General features: G+C 39.8%; 1 protein-coding gene across 5 annotated transcripts in view; it reads left to right on the forward strand.

Moving 5' to 3' along the window:
* Window positions 1-15,025, forward strand: part of VPS13C (vacuolar protein sorting 13 homolog C) — a 220,597-nt gene that overhangs the window by 179,065 nt on the left and 26,507 nt on the right. For all 5 annotated transcript variants that reach the window (XM_075897681.1, XM_075897679.1, XM_075897678.1 and 2 more), the window contains 5 exons: window positions 117-192; window positions 2,940-3,103; window positions 5,781-5,826; window positions 7,468-7,591; window positions 11,235-11,349. In XM_075897681.1, coding sequence (XP_075753796.1) covers window positions 117-192; window positions 2,940-3,103; window positions 5,781-5,826; window positions 7,468-7,591; window positions 11,235-11,349 — 525 coding nt within the window. The remainder of the gene's footprint in view (window positions 1-116; window positions 193-2,939; window positions 3,104-5,780; window positions 5,827-7,467; window positions 7,592-11,234; window positions 11,350-15,025) is intronic.

The following is a 15,025-nucleotide window of genomic DNA, read 5'->3' on the forward strand; positions in this document are numbered from 1 at the left end:
GGCATATTCTTTCCTAATGTACAGCAGTTGCCATTTGATTTTTAAAGAGTTGCAGGAGGAATAGTGGGGTTTGTGTGTATGTGTGTGTTTTAATTTATAATAAATTTCACCTTTAGGGAGCTGTTCAGGGACCTGAAGAATTTGCTGAAGGCTTTGTGATCGGTGTAAAGAGTCTTCTTGGTCACACAGTGGGTACGTCTCATACATATTTCATTACTGTTTTGACAAAAGTACTTGATAACCTAGTTCTTGTACTATGTGACCCAATGTCTATTTTAGTTTCATTGAGAAGTACTTTCAAAACACTAATATAGGAAGCATGGCAGAAGTTGTGATGCAAAACACTGGCTGAAGAGCTCTGAGCTATTAGCAATTATTTTTGAGAACTCTTGAAGGATGGAGACATCACAGTGGACTAGAAAAGGGTAAATATACAGGCAGTCCCCGGGTTACGTACAAGATAGGTTTGTTCTTAAGTTGAATTTGTATGTAAGTCGGAACTGGTACATATTGTAGGGGAAAGTCTAGCCAAACATTTCTCCAGAGCTCAGTTTTATTCTCCCACACCTCACTTCCCTCAGTCCTTTATTCTCAAGCTGAGGTGTCTGCTGAGAAAAGCCGCTCCGCGTCTCCCTGGTCTGCTTGGGGGGGGGCGCTAGCTTCGCGTCTCCCTGGTCTGCTGGGGGGAAGCAGCTAGTGCGGGGTTGCCTCACCCCGTTTGTAAGTAGGGATCCGATGTAAGTCGGATCCATGTAACCCGGGGACTGCCTGTAGTAACCATCTGTTTTTTAAGGCATAATAGCAACCCAGGGAATTATAAACCAATCAGCTTAACTTGGGTACATGAAAAGATAATAGGGCATTTGTTCTGTTTGTCAAGCACACAGTTCATAATCTCCTAGAAAATAATATAATATTAATCAGTTAATATGATTTTTGTCAAGAACAAATCCTGTCAAACCAACCAGGGTTCTTCGTTGGCAGGGTAACAAGTTTGTTGAATGGGAGAAAGCTGTAGATTTGTATAGAAGACTTTATTCCAGAGTAGTTATCAGTGGTTCACAGTCAAAATGGAAAGACACATCAAGTGGGCTCCCTTAGGGATCTGTTTTGGTTCTATTCTATATCTTCATGAATTATTTAGATAGTGGAATGGAGAGTACTTTTGTATTAAGTTTGCTTATGAAACTAAGCTCAGAGCAGTTGCAAGTGCTTTGGAGTACAAGTTTATAATTCAAAATCAGCTTGACAAGCTGGAGACAACTGGAAAGTATTACGGTTAGGAAGGAAAAATCAGCAGCACAAATACAGAATTGGAAATGACGGTCTAGAAAGGAGTGTTGTAGGAAAGGATCTGGGGCAATGATTAGCAACCTAGGTTAGAGAGTACGCCACATGAGTGGCCCTCTTTCAGCTCACTTGGCTGCAAGATTGTCACAACCAAGACAGTCTCCAGGGTTCAGGTAGTTTTGCTAATTGGGCTCGCATACCTAGAATTTGTAGAATGTGCCGACTGAACCATAGCAGTACTTTGACTGTGGAGAGAGTGCCTGGCTCTCACAGTCAATGTTGTGTGCAATTAGCATGCCCATAAGATGATGTGCATACCATTTTAGTAATACCAGTAAAAAAAAAAAAATCCTGTGTGGAAGGAAAACCAGTGGAATTTGGCAACCTTGCATGTGGGCAACAGTAAACAAAATGCCACATGGGCCACACATAGAACCCCTATGGACCACATGTGGCTCTTGGGCTGTAGGTTGCTCATCACTGGTCTGGGGGGTATTAAAATGGATCAGAAACTAAATATGAGCTATCAACGTAAGACAGTTTCAAAAAAAGTGAACTTCATTATGAAATGTATTAGCAGGACTGTTGTAAGACACAAGAAGTAATTCTTCCACTTTATACAGCACTGATAAGACCTCAACTGGAGTATTGTATTTCATTCTGGGCACCAAACTGGGACAAGACACAGTGAACCACAGCCAGTGGGAGCTGCGAGGCTCCATGCCTATGGACACTTAGATAAACAGAGTGTATCATGGCCCGCCAGCAGCTTACCTGGAAGGCCCACGACCCAACTTTGAAATTCCCTGTTATAGAAAGCATGACCCTGAGAAAGATTGGAAAAAAATGGATATGTTTAGTCTGAAGAAGGGACATAAGTCTTCAAGTACCTTCAGGAGAGAAGATTCCCCACTGAAACCTCAGAAGAGACAGAAGGTTGTTATAGCTTTGTAAAAGGTTGCTATAGAAAGGAGGGTGAAAAATTGTTCTACTTAACCACTACGGATAAAGCATGAAGTAAAGGGGTTTAAACTGCAGCTAGGAAGCTTTAGACTAGACATTATGGAAAATTCCTAACTGTAAAGATGGTTAAATACTGATACAAATTACCTAGGGAGGCTGTGGAATCTCTGTCATTGGCGGTTTTTAAGAACAAGTTAGACCTGTCAACTGTCATTATCTCAGTAATATTTAGTCCTGCCTCTATGCAGTGGACTGGGCTAGATGACCTATCAAAGTCTCCTCCAGTTCTGCAAGTCTATGCTATGTGTTGTAAAGTCTGTCAATCATTCTTCAAGAGCTTTGTTCGTTTCCAGATTAACAGCATATGCAATAAACTGAGAATTACTAGTTTTCAGCATATTAACGAAAAAGGCAGCTAATTTATGGAAATATAGAATGCGTCGTGTCAGTGCTGGGATGATAAACCAGTGATTTTTTTGAAGCCTTTTTTGAGACCATGAATAATATATTCAAAAGTGATCTGGTATTTCACACTTCTAATAGGATTATTTAACAGCATGGTCATATTGGTAACTTTAGCACAGAAAGATGGCTCTGAATTGCATGCTATTTAAAATTTACACTATGATTTGCCTTATTAAATATTATGAAGGTACAGTGTGACTTAATCTTTCTTTGGCTGACAGGAGGAGCAGCTGGGGTAGTATCTCGGATCACTGGTTCAGTTGGAAAAGGCTTGGCTGCTATAACTATGGACAAAGAATACCAGCAAAAACGGAGAGAGGAGATGGGCCGTCAGCCTAAGGATTTTGGTGACAGTTTGGCCAAAGGAGGAAAAGGCTTTTTAAGGGTATGAAATTAAAACTAAATCTATGGGAGCTGACAGTTGGGTCTGTGCTAGGAAATCATTAATTACATGTATGAAATAATTTGACATCCTCCATATTCAGTTAATAAAAGAAGCACTAAAGAAGCAGAATAGAAGCACTAATAAAAGAAGCAGAAACTGAAGGGAAAAATTAAAGTCAATTTATATAGATAGCATGGAATATTACTATTATTGTAGGGCGATTCATTTTCTGTTTATTTTAGAGTATACCTGGGAGTGTCATAAAAATATTTTAAATGTATTTAAAATCTCTGAAGAGGAAACATGTAAATAAATTGCTTAGATTCTGAAATGTGTTTCCCTTCATGACAATGTGCAAGTATTTTGAAAACTAAGACACCTAATACTGTGTATATACGTGATGTGGGACAGAATGGGGGAGTGTTGAGAGTTAAAATCTAAGCGGTAAGGTCTGATTATAAGTGAAATTCTAGTTAGTAATAGTATTGCCCTGTAAGACGTAAATATTGCCAACATATACCATCAGTAAAGGGCTCATTCCTTTGAATACTGAGCAACAACAACTAACGTTCCCCAAGGTGTGTCAGTGTTGGCAAATCACTTCTGCTCATAAGTATTCACTTACTTAGAGGATTGACTTCTAGAGGGACAATCTTATTGCAAAATGTAGACACAGCTACCACACTTCTAGATCTAGAAAGACTGGATTCAGAGCAAACCTGAAGAAGTCCACCCTATAAGCCACAGTTGTGGATGAGATTGAACACAGTGACTGCCAAGATATATTTACCAGAGGACCAGTTCCTCTGAGTCAGTCTCATACAGGGAACTCTGATGAGCCTCAGGAGGTCCATGCAGTCCTGGCACTGTTGGATCATACAGTTGCCAACATCTATGTGGTCCTATTAGTTGGGCTTCATGTCAGATGTAGTAAGGCTTGGTTACAGACTCTGTATATTCTAGTTGAGGCATAGACTCAACCTGCTAGAAAGATTCTTATATTCTCTTACTTGGTGGGAAGACAGATGAGAAGTGTGTGCAGATCTGAATGCATACTTTTCAACCCACTGCTCCCAACAAAGATCTTTGACCATGGATGCATCCCTCAGAGATTGGGAAGCACACATGGAGGGACAGGTATATAATATCCCTAGAAATATTATTATTCCTATATTTACCTATCCCTTTGTCTGTATCTCTTTGAGTCTCTCTTCTCTCAGTTCCGATGCCACACAATAGGGACTCGTAGCAGTTGGGAGGAGCAGTTCTGGTGGTGGTTTTTCTCAGCCTTGGCACCTGTGGATTAGAACATAAGTATTGACTCCATAACAGAAAATACTGGACATTTTAAGTGTATGGTATTTACCAGACAGGAGCCAAAAATACTGGACTGTTCAGTTCAATACTGGACACCTGGCAACCCTATTGAGCAAGCCCAGGCCTAAAGGTCTAATGGAAGCAGCTGTGGGCCTCATCAGCCAAAGGGCTATATAAGGCAGCTAGAGGAGAGGAGCCAGGGTGTAGCTGAGTATGCTCCCCAGTCAGGAGAAGCTGGCTGAGTTTTCTATGAGCAAAAGCTCTGTAAATAGAAGGTGGCGGGAAATTAGCACTGACAGTAAAAGGCACTGGTGACTGCACCAGAAAGGGTCTCTAATTGATTTTGACCCAAGGAGGGGGTCCCGAAGCAAGGGGCTTGAGCAAGGACCGTGCCACTATACCTTAAGAGCATAGTTTTCAGTAAAGACACACAACTCCTTAACTATCATTCTACATTAATGGATTGTACTCATTAATGGATTTTAAAAGTAGCCATTCTTCTACAAAGACATTTCACAGGCCAATTACAGAGAGAGTGTGCAGAATTGACCTTCATATGCAAATTTGACACTTTCCCTGGGCTTGAACAATGACATGAACTGGATGTCATACTGTAAAACAAGCCTTCCCTGTATTTAACACCTCATTTACATTAAAAGCTAAGTATGTGACACTTCCAGCCCACTGAGTTAACCTCATTATCACCCATACTGCATTTGACAGGTTCTTCCTTTTTTTTTCTTTCTTTTTCTGTCCCAGGAGAATGGCATGGCCCAGAGCAGGAGGGTTAAATATTGGCAAGCCAATTCAGAAAAGGTTGCCTACCCCTGTTCGTCTCTAAGGTGCCACTGGACTACTCATTGTACATACATTTCACAATTATTAGGATGACAGCTAAACTCTCGGCTCTTGGTAGAAACCTCAAACCCTCCACTCTTTGGTGAATGGCTACATAGGGGATCTCTGTAAACCCCTTTATATGTTCTCTGTCAGTTGACCCCAATGGTCTGAGAGTCTAATCCTGTGATGTAGAGCCCACAGAACAGCCATGAAATAGTAACTTTGCTGCTGTTTTGCACTACCAGTCAAGATGGTAGCATATTGCTTTTCAGGAATGGTCTCGGAATCTAGTTTACCAGTTCCCTGAGTCTTTTAATTATTCAAAAAATGTTTTTCTTTAATTTTGATCATGTCAACATGAATTCATAATAAACAAAAATAACCTTAGGAAAAATCCTAAATGCACATTTTATCCATGTGTTAATTTAAAAATACACCAGAAAAGACACCTACTGGCTGAATCAGGCTTTAACATTTTCAGTTTTCAAATGTTGACTTGAATTAATCATTTTTCTTTCAGGGTATTGTTGGTGGTGTGACTGGAATAATCACTAAACCTGTAGAAGGTATGCAAAATGATTGGCAAAACTTAAGACCGTTTTTCAGAACACTAACATATTGTACTGCTTATAACTTAATTTCTATTGAGAAATATTGTTTTAAACATTATAATAATTAGGTATAAGCTAATTATTTTTGTGTTTCTGAACAAAAGTAACTAGGGCCAGGCTGGAGCAGCTCCCTGGTAAGCATGCTGATAAGGCGAATACTTACCTGGTAACCAGTTACCCCTTTACATTCCTAAAGTAACACTTTTTTAAATAAAATAAAATTAAAAAAAAACTTTCATACGTTTTACTATTGCTATTAAAGATTCTTGTGCAAATTCACATGCAGACTTTGACAAACCAATTTGCATATCATGTGCATCTGCCTATGAATAAGTTTCAAATGAAAACTTTGAATTGTCATATATCCAGCTTACAAATCAATTTAAGATATTTTTGCCATTGTATGCTCTTTCCATAGAATTTCCTCTGCATCAGCAAATTAACTGTAAAAAGTCAGGGATTGAGTAACTATCTCTCCCAGCAAAGAAGTAGAGAAATAGACCTTTATGTATTAAGGTATTTCAACCCTAGGTGAATGCATATGTGTATGTGCACATATATAATTAGAGTGATAGGGTAAAAATAATTAGAATGTCAGCCATACTAGATATACTATCTACTCGGTTTGCTTCTGCTTTTTTTTTTCCTTTGGGAAGTTTAACTGGCTTAAACCTCACAGGTAGTTTTTTAAGCCTGTTTCATTCTGTCAATATGATGCATGGTAAAAATCTTTAGCTAAAGAATCAGGACACTCTCACAAACAGTTTCATTTCTTTAAGGGTTGGTAGAAGAACCTTCAAAATATTAAAAACAATGACCAGTCTGTGACACCATAGAAATCAACAAATATAGCATGAGCTTTCATGACGCATGATAGAATATTAGTCTCTAAGGTGCTACAGGACTGTTCATTGTTTTTAAAGTTAGAGACATGCACAGCTAGCTCTGAGACTTTTTACCATCAAAATATTAGTTAAATACATTACATTTCACTTGATTTTTGCAGATTGGTGATTAATTGAATAGCTTTTCTGTTCTTAGCAATAATTCTGTAAATATGGTATTAAAAAAAACTACACCCCATGTGATCTGAACACAGACTTGGTTCTTTTTTATTTGCACATTATATTATTTAGCTTCCCAACCCATTCACCAACATGAATGGGTTAAGAAGCTAAATTCTGATCTTAATTAGATCTGTGTAAATACACAATCTTCAAATTTAGTTCTTAATCAGACCTATGAGAAATGCCATTGTCTTCAGTGGAAGTGCACTGGTGTAACGGGCTAAGATCATTATAACTTTAGTAAATAATTCTTATAATTTACAAGAGAATCCAGTTCACCTCCCTTATCTGTTTTGGTTCTGAAGGGGTTCTGAGATTTAAGGTGAACAGCTGTATCATCAAACACAGGCTGGGTAGGGTTCCTACAACAAAATGATGTCATTAATAGTAATTTTTCTGAGCTGATCGACAAAACCAACTCTTTTGGAATGTTTCAGAATTCTTCTAATTAAAGTTAAATTTTCATAAAGCAGGAGGTTTGGATAATCTGCAAGGGTATGTAACTAACACTGTATTTTCTTTTCTGAAGGAGCTAAAAAGGAAGGTGCAGCTGGATTCTTCAAAGGGGTTGGAAAAGGGCTTGTAGGTGTTGTGGCCCGCCCAACAGGTGGCATCATAGATATGGCAAGCAGTACCTTCCAGGGAATTCAGAGGTAAAATGATGGAATGGAAGTTGATTGTTTACCAAATGTTCTGAGGTATTTGGAGTATGTGATTACAGATACACTGGGAACATGTTTGCTTACCCTTTGATGTGATTAAAGTATGCATCCGGAGAACTGAGATGTGTCAGGAGGACAAAGTGCATGGTAGTGATTCTCTGTTAAGTGCTAGGTGAAGGAAGAGTGTCATCAACCTGAGACTGATGCAATTATGGGATACCTTCATGTATTTTAGTGTCATAGGAGGTTATAAATCCGCACCAACTGAAAGTCCATACAATAATCTAAAAATGAAATAAAAACAGAACTATTAGTAATTAAAAATGTATTTTTTGCTTATTAATGTTCACAGCCATCTCACTTCACCCGGCTGTAGTATCTAGACCACTACAATCACTGTCAGGAGGACTTGGGATCGTAAGTGGTGGAATGAGGAAAATCTGTGGGACACAATCATACCAGGATATAAAATATATAGAAAGGATAGAGGAGGCTGGGTGGGTGGCGGAGTGGCACTGTATGTGAAAGATAATGTAGAATCAAATGAAATAAAAATAGTAAGTGAATCAACATGTTCAATAGAATCGCTATGGATAGTAATTCCATGCTCCAATAATAAGAAATTAGCAGTAGGGATATATTACCGACCACCTGACCAGGACAGCGATACTGACATTGAAATGCTGAGGGAGATTAGAGAGGCTACCAAAATAAAGAACTCTATAATAATGGGGGATTTTAATTACCCCCATATTGATTGGATACATGTCACCTCAGGAAGAGAAGGGGAGATAAAATTTCTTAATGGCTTAAATGACTGCTTCTTGGAGCAGCTGGTGCAGGAACCCACAAGGGGAGAGGCAATTCTCGATTTAGTCCTGAGTGGAGTGCAGGATCAGGTCCGGGATATAACCGTTACCGGACCGCTTGGGAATAGTGACCATAATATAATAACATTCAGCATTCCTGTGGTGGGAAGAACACCTCAGCAGTCCAGCACCCTGGCATTTAATTTCAGAAAGGGGAATTACACAAAAATGAGGAGGTTAGTTAAACAGAAATTAAAAGGCACAGTGACTAGAGCCAAATCCCTGCAAGCTGCATGGAAACTTTTTAAAGACACCATAATAGAGGCCCAACTTAAATGTATACCCCAAATTAAAAAACATAGCAAGAGACCTAAAAAAGAGTCACCGTGGCTTAACCACCATGTAAAAGAAGCAGTGAGGGACAAAAAGGCATCTTTTAACAAGTGGAAGTCCAATCCTAGTGAGACAAATAGAAAGGAACATAAACACTGTCAAATCAAGTGTAAAAATGCAATAAGAAAAGCAAAAAAATATTTTGAGGAACAGCTAGCCAAAAACTCAAAAAGAAATAACAAAATGTTTACGTACATTAGAAGCAGGAAGCCTGCTAAAAAACCTGTGGGTCCCCTAGATGATTGAGCTATAAAAGGAGCAATCAAGGACGATAAAGCCATTGCGGAGAAACTAAATGATTTCTTTGCTTCAGTCTTCACGGCTGAGGACATTGGGGAGATTCCCGAATCTGCACCGTCCTTTGTGGGTGATGAATCTGAGGAACTGTCCCGGGTTGAAGTGTCATTAGAGGAGGTTTTGGAACAAATAGAAAAACTTAATGTTAACAAATCTCCGGGACCGGATGGCATTCATCCAAGGTTTCTAAAAGAACTAAAATGGGAAATTGCTGAACTATTATCTGTGGTTTGTAACCTATCCTTTAAATCGGCTTCCGTACCTAATGACTGGAAGGTAGCCAACGTGACACCAATATTTAAAAAGGGCTCTAGAGGCGATCCTGGCAATTACAGACCGGTAAGTCTAACTTCAGTACCGGGCAAATTAGTCGAAACAATAGTAAAGAATAAAATTGTGAAGCATGTAGAAGAACATAATTTGTTGGACAAAAGTCAACATGGTTTCTGTAAAGGGAAATCCTGTCTTACTAATCTGTTAGAGTTCTTTGAAGGGGTTAACAAACATGCAGACAAGGGGGATCCAGTAGATATAGTATACTTGGATTTTCAGAAAGCCTTTGACAAGGTCCCTCACCAAAGGCTCTTGTGTAAATTACATGGCCATGGGATAAGAGGGAAGGTCCTTTCTTGGATTGTGAACCGGTTAAAAGACAGGAAACAAAGGGTAGGAATAAATGGTAAATTTTCAGATTGGAGGGGGGTAACTAGTGGTGTACCCCAAGGGTCAGTCCTGGGACCAACCCTTTTCAACTTACTCATAAATGATCTGGAGAAAGGGGTAAGCAGTGAGGTAGTGAAGTTTGCAGATGATAGAAAACTGTTTAGGATAGTCAAGACAGAAGCAGACTGTGAGGGACTCCAAGAAGATCTCACCAAACTCAGAGATTGGGCAGCAAAATGGCAAATGAAATTTAATGTGGATAAGTGTAAAGTACTGCACATCGGGAAAAATAACCCCAACTATACGTACAGTATGACGGGGGCAAATTTGGCTACGACAAATCAGAAAAGAGATCTTGGAGTTAACGTGGACAATTCTCTGAAAACTTCCATGCAGTGTGCAGCGGCAGTCAAAAAGGCAAATAGGATGCTAGGAATTATTAAGAAAGGGATAGAAAATAAGACGCAGAATATCTTACTGCCCCTGTATAAAACTATGGTACGCCCACATCTTGAATACTGTGTACAGATGTGGTCTCCTCACCTCAAAAAAGATATTTTGGCCTTAGAAAGGGTTCAGAAAAGGGCAACTAAAATGATTAGGAGTTTGGAATGGGTCCCATACGAGGAGAGGTTAAAGCGACTGGGACTTTTCAGTTTAGAAAAGAGGAGACTGAGGGGGATATGATAGAGGTCTATCAAATCATGAGTGGTGTGGAGAGGGCCGATAAAGACAAGTTATTTATTAGTTCCCTAAATAGAAGAACTAGAGGACACCAAATGAAATTAATGGGTAGCAGGTTTAAAACTAATAAAAGAAAGTTCTTCTTCACACAGCGTGTAGTCAACCTGTGGAACTCCTTGCCAGAGGAGGCTGTGAAGGCTAGGACTATAATAGTTTAAAGAGAAGCTAGATAATTTCATGGAAGTTAGGTCCATAAAAGGCTATTAGCCAGGGGATAAAATGGTGTCCTTGGCCTCTGTTTGTCAGAGGCTGGAGAGGGATGGCAGGAGACGAATCGCTTGATCATTGTCTTTGGTCCACCCTCTCTGGGGCACCTGGTGCTGGCCGCTGTCGGTAGACAGGATACTGGGCTAGATGGACCTTTGGTCTGACCCAGTACGGCCATTCTTATGTTCTTAAGTCATTTATGTGATTTTGAAAGTGCAACTGAAAAACTCTCATTTGGCAACTTAGGAAGATTCAGTTAGAGTTGAGCAGAAACGTCTCGTGTAGGCATGTAGTTTTATAATTGTCTGGTTAGGCAGTATGGTAATATAGATTGCCATGAGAGACAAAGTCATACACAGGTATGAGCAGGCTCTTTCAAGGTTTGAGGGGATCATTTCTAAATAATCGATTTAAAATTTTCTGTGGACTAAACTAGTAATAGAAATGAAATATTAAAAACAGTGTGGTGCTAACTGGTCTGTAGTAGTTCTGAACATATTGAAATTATTGATCTTTCACAGGGTGGCAGAATCAACTGAAGAAGTATCTAATCTTCGTGCTCCACGTCTCATTCATGAAGATGGCATTATCCGGCCATATGACAGCAGTGAAGCTGAGGGTTATGATTTATTTCAGGTGGGAACTACACTGTTTAACAACCTAAATTTTCTAACTATTGAAGAGTTGAATGCATACATTATAAAAATGCTACTTTGGAGAAGGGACCTTGATATAGATCTCTGTTTATTAAATATGTCTACTTATTACCATCCAGTGCAAGCTTGAGTCATAGTGAAGAACTAATATGTGCTATGCAGAGTAAATCAGATTACACAGTCTTTCAGTATTGTGGTGCATATTTTGTTTACCAATTGCTTATCTCCTCATTTTGTATTATATGAATCACTACGACTCTCACTTAAAGGGGGAATATGTGAAGATAGTTGAGCACTTGTGGGACCATATATTGTGGGACAATATTTACATTAATCCTTTTACTTACTTTTTCCTATGTTTTCAGTCTGTGATTTTAATGGTAACATGCTAAAAGCTACACAACACACATGGGGCACATCTACACAGCAGCGTTCTTCCGGAATAACAGACATTATTCCGAAATCACTTTGCGAGCGTCTATACAGCAAGCCCGTTATTTCAAAATAATATTGCAATAACAAGCGTCTTACTCTGGATTTTGTAGCCTGCATTGTGTGAGGAATAACACCTATTCCAAAATAGCTATTTCAGAATAGAGCATGTGTAGACAGGACAGCTGCAGTTATTTCAAAATAAGAGGCCTCCAGGAAATCCCACAGGTGCCCTGCTGGCCACACTCAGCAGAACTCTATAGCTTCTCTTTCCCTGCAGCCCTTAAAGCTGTTGCCTCAGGGGAAACGGTGTGGGGCACGTGGCAGGCCCTGACAGACCTGAGCCACACAGCACTTGGCAGGCCAGCACTTTCTGCCACCATGAGTGTCCTCGTTGCTTCCATTGAGCCTTCCACAGCTGCAAGAGAGCCAGCTCCCAGGACCCTGCCCAGGGAAAGACTAGGCATGCACCTTCCTGCTCTGGTATGGAGATCCTGGACCTCATTGAGGTTGGGGTAGAGGAGGTAAACCTCCAGGATCTCTGCACCAGACACAGGAATGTGGATGTCTATGTTCAGATGGTCAATAGCCTACATGTGCACCCAGGAGCAGGTGAGCATGAAAGTAAAAGAACTAAGGCAGGCCTATGTCAAGGTCAGGGAGCATAGCTCCCACTCCAAAGAGGCACCGCAGGCCTGCCCTTACTACACCCAGTTCCACCTCATAATGCGAGGCCTGTCAGTCCCTTCACCTATCCCTCATCGTGGACTCAGGGCTAGAGATGCCCGTCGTCACCCTCCCGGGAGGCAGAGCCAATGAGGAGGAGGCCTGCACCAGCTCGATACGTGCCAGCCAGGAGGTCATGCATACCCTGGAGCCGGTACCCACGTCTTATGATGTCTCCCGGGTATCATCCAAAGCCGGGGAAAGCCCCTCAGGTGAGTGCCATTACTTTCCCTAGATTGCCATTACTTTCACAAATGAGTAGAGGTGGCAGGTGGTGAGGGGCTGCTACGCACTCTTCACTCAGCTTTTTCGGCCTGGGGATTGTGAGACAGGCTGTGCATGTGGAACACCAGTCCAGGGCTGTCCCTCAGTGATGTAGGCAGAGGAGAAGAGCCTGAGACATGGCTGTACATTGGGGGCCCTTTAAGTTCGAGCCTCAGCAGCTCCAAGAAGAGTGTTGTCCTGATGCCCTGCCAGAAGTTCTTCCAGGAGGCCTTAAATGTGATTCAGCGTCCAGTGAGTATGGACGCTCTATTTCAAAGTAGCTCAGAGCTATTTCAGTGAACATTTGCTGTTTAGACACTCCAAAATGGCTTATTTTAAAAGAGTGTATTTCTTCTGAAATAGCTTATTCTGAAATAAATATGCAGTGTAGATGTGCCCATGATGATCAAATCTAATTGACCGTCTACTTGGTGTTAGACATGGGTGGTGGCATGTTGATAATGAATGCTGTTTCTCACATACAGGGGAATTGTAATTCAATTAATTTTGGGTAAATGCAACAAGATAGGAAACAGGAGGAATAGTTTAAGAACACACTAGCTGCGAATTTAAATAAAATTTAGCTAAATATTGATTACAGTAAAATACTGGAACAAAAATAACTGATTTTAAAATATCAGAGGGGTAGCCGTGTTAGTCTGAATCTGCAAAAGCGACGAGGAGTCCTGTGGCACCTTATAGACTAACTGAAGTGTAGGAGCATAAGCTTTCGTGGGCAAAGACCCACTGGGTCTTTGCCCACGAAAGCTTATGCTCCTACACTTCAGTTAGTCTATAAGGTGCCACAGGACTCCTCGTCGTTGATTTTAAAATGTTTATTTTTAAGTTAAGGCCGAAACATGGCTCTTAATTACTGATTGCATTTATTTCCTGTAGCTGTCAACTATTATTTATGGTCCCTTTGTGTGAGTTTCTAATGTTGTCCCATCTGTCTTTCTCTCTCCTTGCATACGCAGCAAGAACTGGAATGATGGAGTAAATATTTTCCATACTTTTTCATTATTTCCTTCATGGTCTTTTGTCTGCCTTTAAGGACATGATTCCATTAACAAAACTCAAAATATTCATTGACTTCTACTCGCTTCTATTATTTATGTATGTAGCAGTCGAATGGCACATTAAATGACCCAAGTCACAGTAGTAACAAATTAATTTGCCTGTTACTCTTTGGACTGTTAACCCAAATTAAGACTGGACAAGTTAGGAATATAGTAGACACTAACATGAAATCATTTCCTTTTGCTTTTTTTACTGATATTGCACCTTACTTCTGAGCTCTGAATGGTAAGTGTTGAATCAAGTGGTCACCAAAGAAATACCCGTAGTAGTGTAGATGATAAAATGCTCATTGACTAGTCAGCAAAGAAATGCGAAGAAAAAGAGAGTAAGCATAGCTAATAAAAACAAACACAAATTTGCTCTTGTCTACGAAAATCTTTTGCAATTTCATAAGTCAGTTACGTAAGATTTGAAAATATCAGTTAAAATGCTTCCATTCCTATTTTAAATAAGCTGCTATAGGCCTGCACTTGTCACTTCTGACTAGTCACATGACTCCATGTTTACATTTGAAAGTGAATAAGCTTCTATATAATTGGTTGTTCCATTCCTGGAACAGACAACTTGGTTAACTCAGCCCTTTGCCCCAAATAAACCTTTGGATTCTATTTTATGTGATGCACACATACTATTATGCACCATTTAAAACTGTAATCCCTAGAATGTAAATCCAACTTTTTCAAGTGAATGAAGCCAAGTCTCCCCTTGATGTGTGAAATTTTTTATATTAGGGAAACCAGTAAATAATCCTACTACCAACAAAATGTTCTGTTATGTGCATATACACTGTTGACAGATAATTTTACTGGCTTCAGCCATTTGTCTAAAATAGTATAAGATTGTGATCAGTACTCCGTATTTCTTTTGGGATTGTTGTGGTGCTTGAGTGCATTTCTGTGCACTAGTGTAAACTTTTTTCAGTTCCCGTCACAAAAATTTCGGACAGTGGTGATTTACAAAACTGTCTTAAACTTAGTACAAAAGCAACAATTTTTTAAACTCAGACATTTGTCATATCATATTAAATAAAAATAGAAATACAGTAGTTCTAGTTTGTTGTGTGCTTGTCACTCTATTGCTTAAAAATACTTTTCAGTGCAGTGTTAGACTTCCTGGTCTGTTATGTGGGGAAAATGCTTTTGGTACATGAAAAA

This window comes from Pelodiscus sinensis, chromosome 14 (genome assembly GCF_049634645.1).
Source record: "Pelodiscus sinensis isolate JC-2024 chromosome 14, ASM4963464v1, whole genome shotgun sequence".
In the NCBI taxonomy this organism is placed as follows: domain Eukaryota; kingdom Metazoa; phylum Chordata; order Testudines; family Trionychidae; genus Pelodiscus; species Pelodiscus sinensis.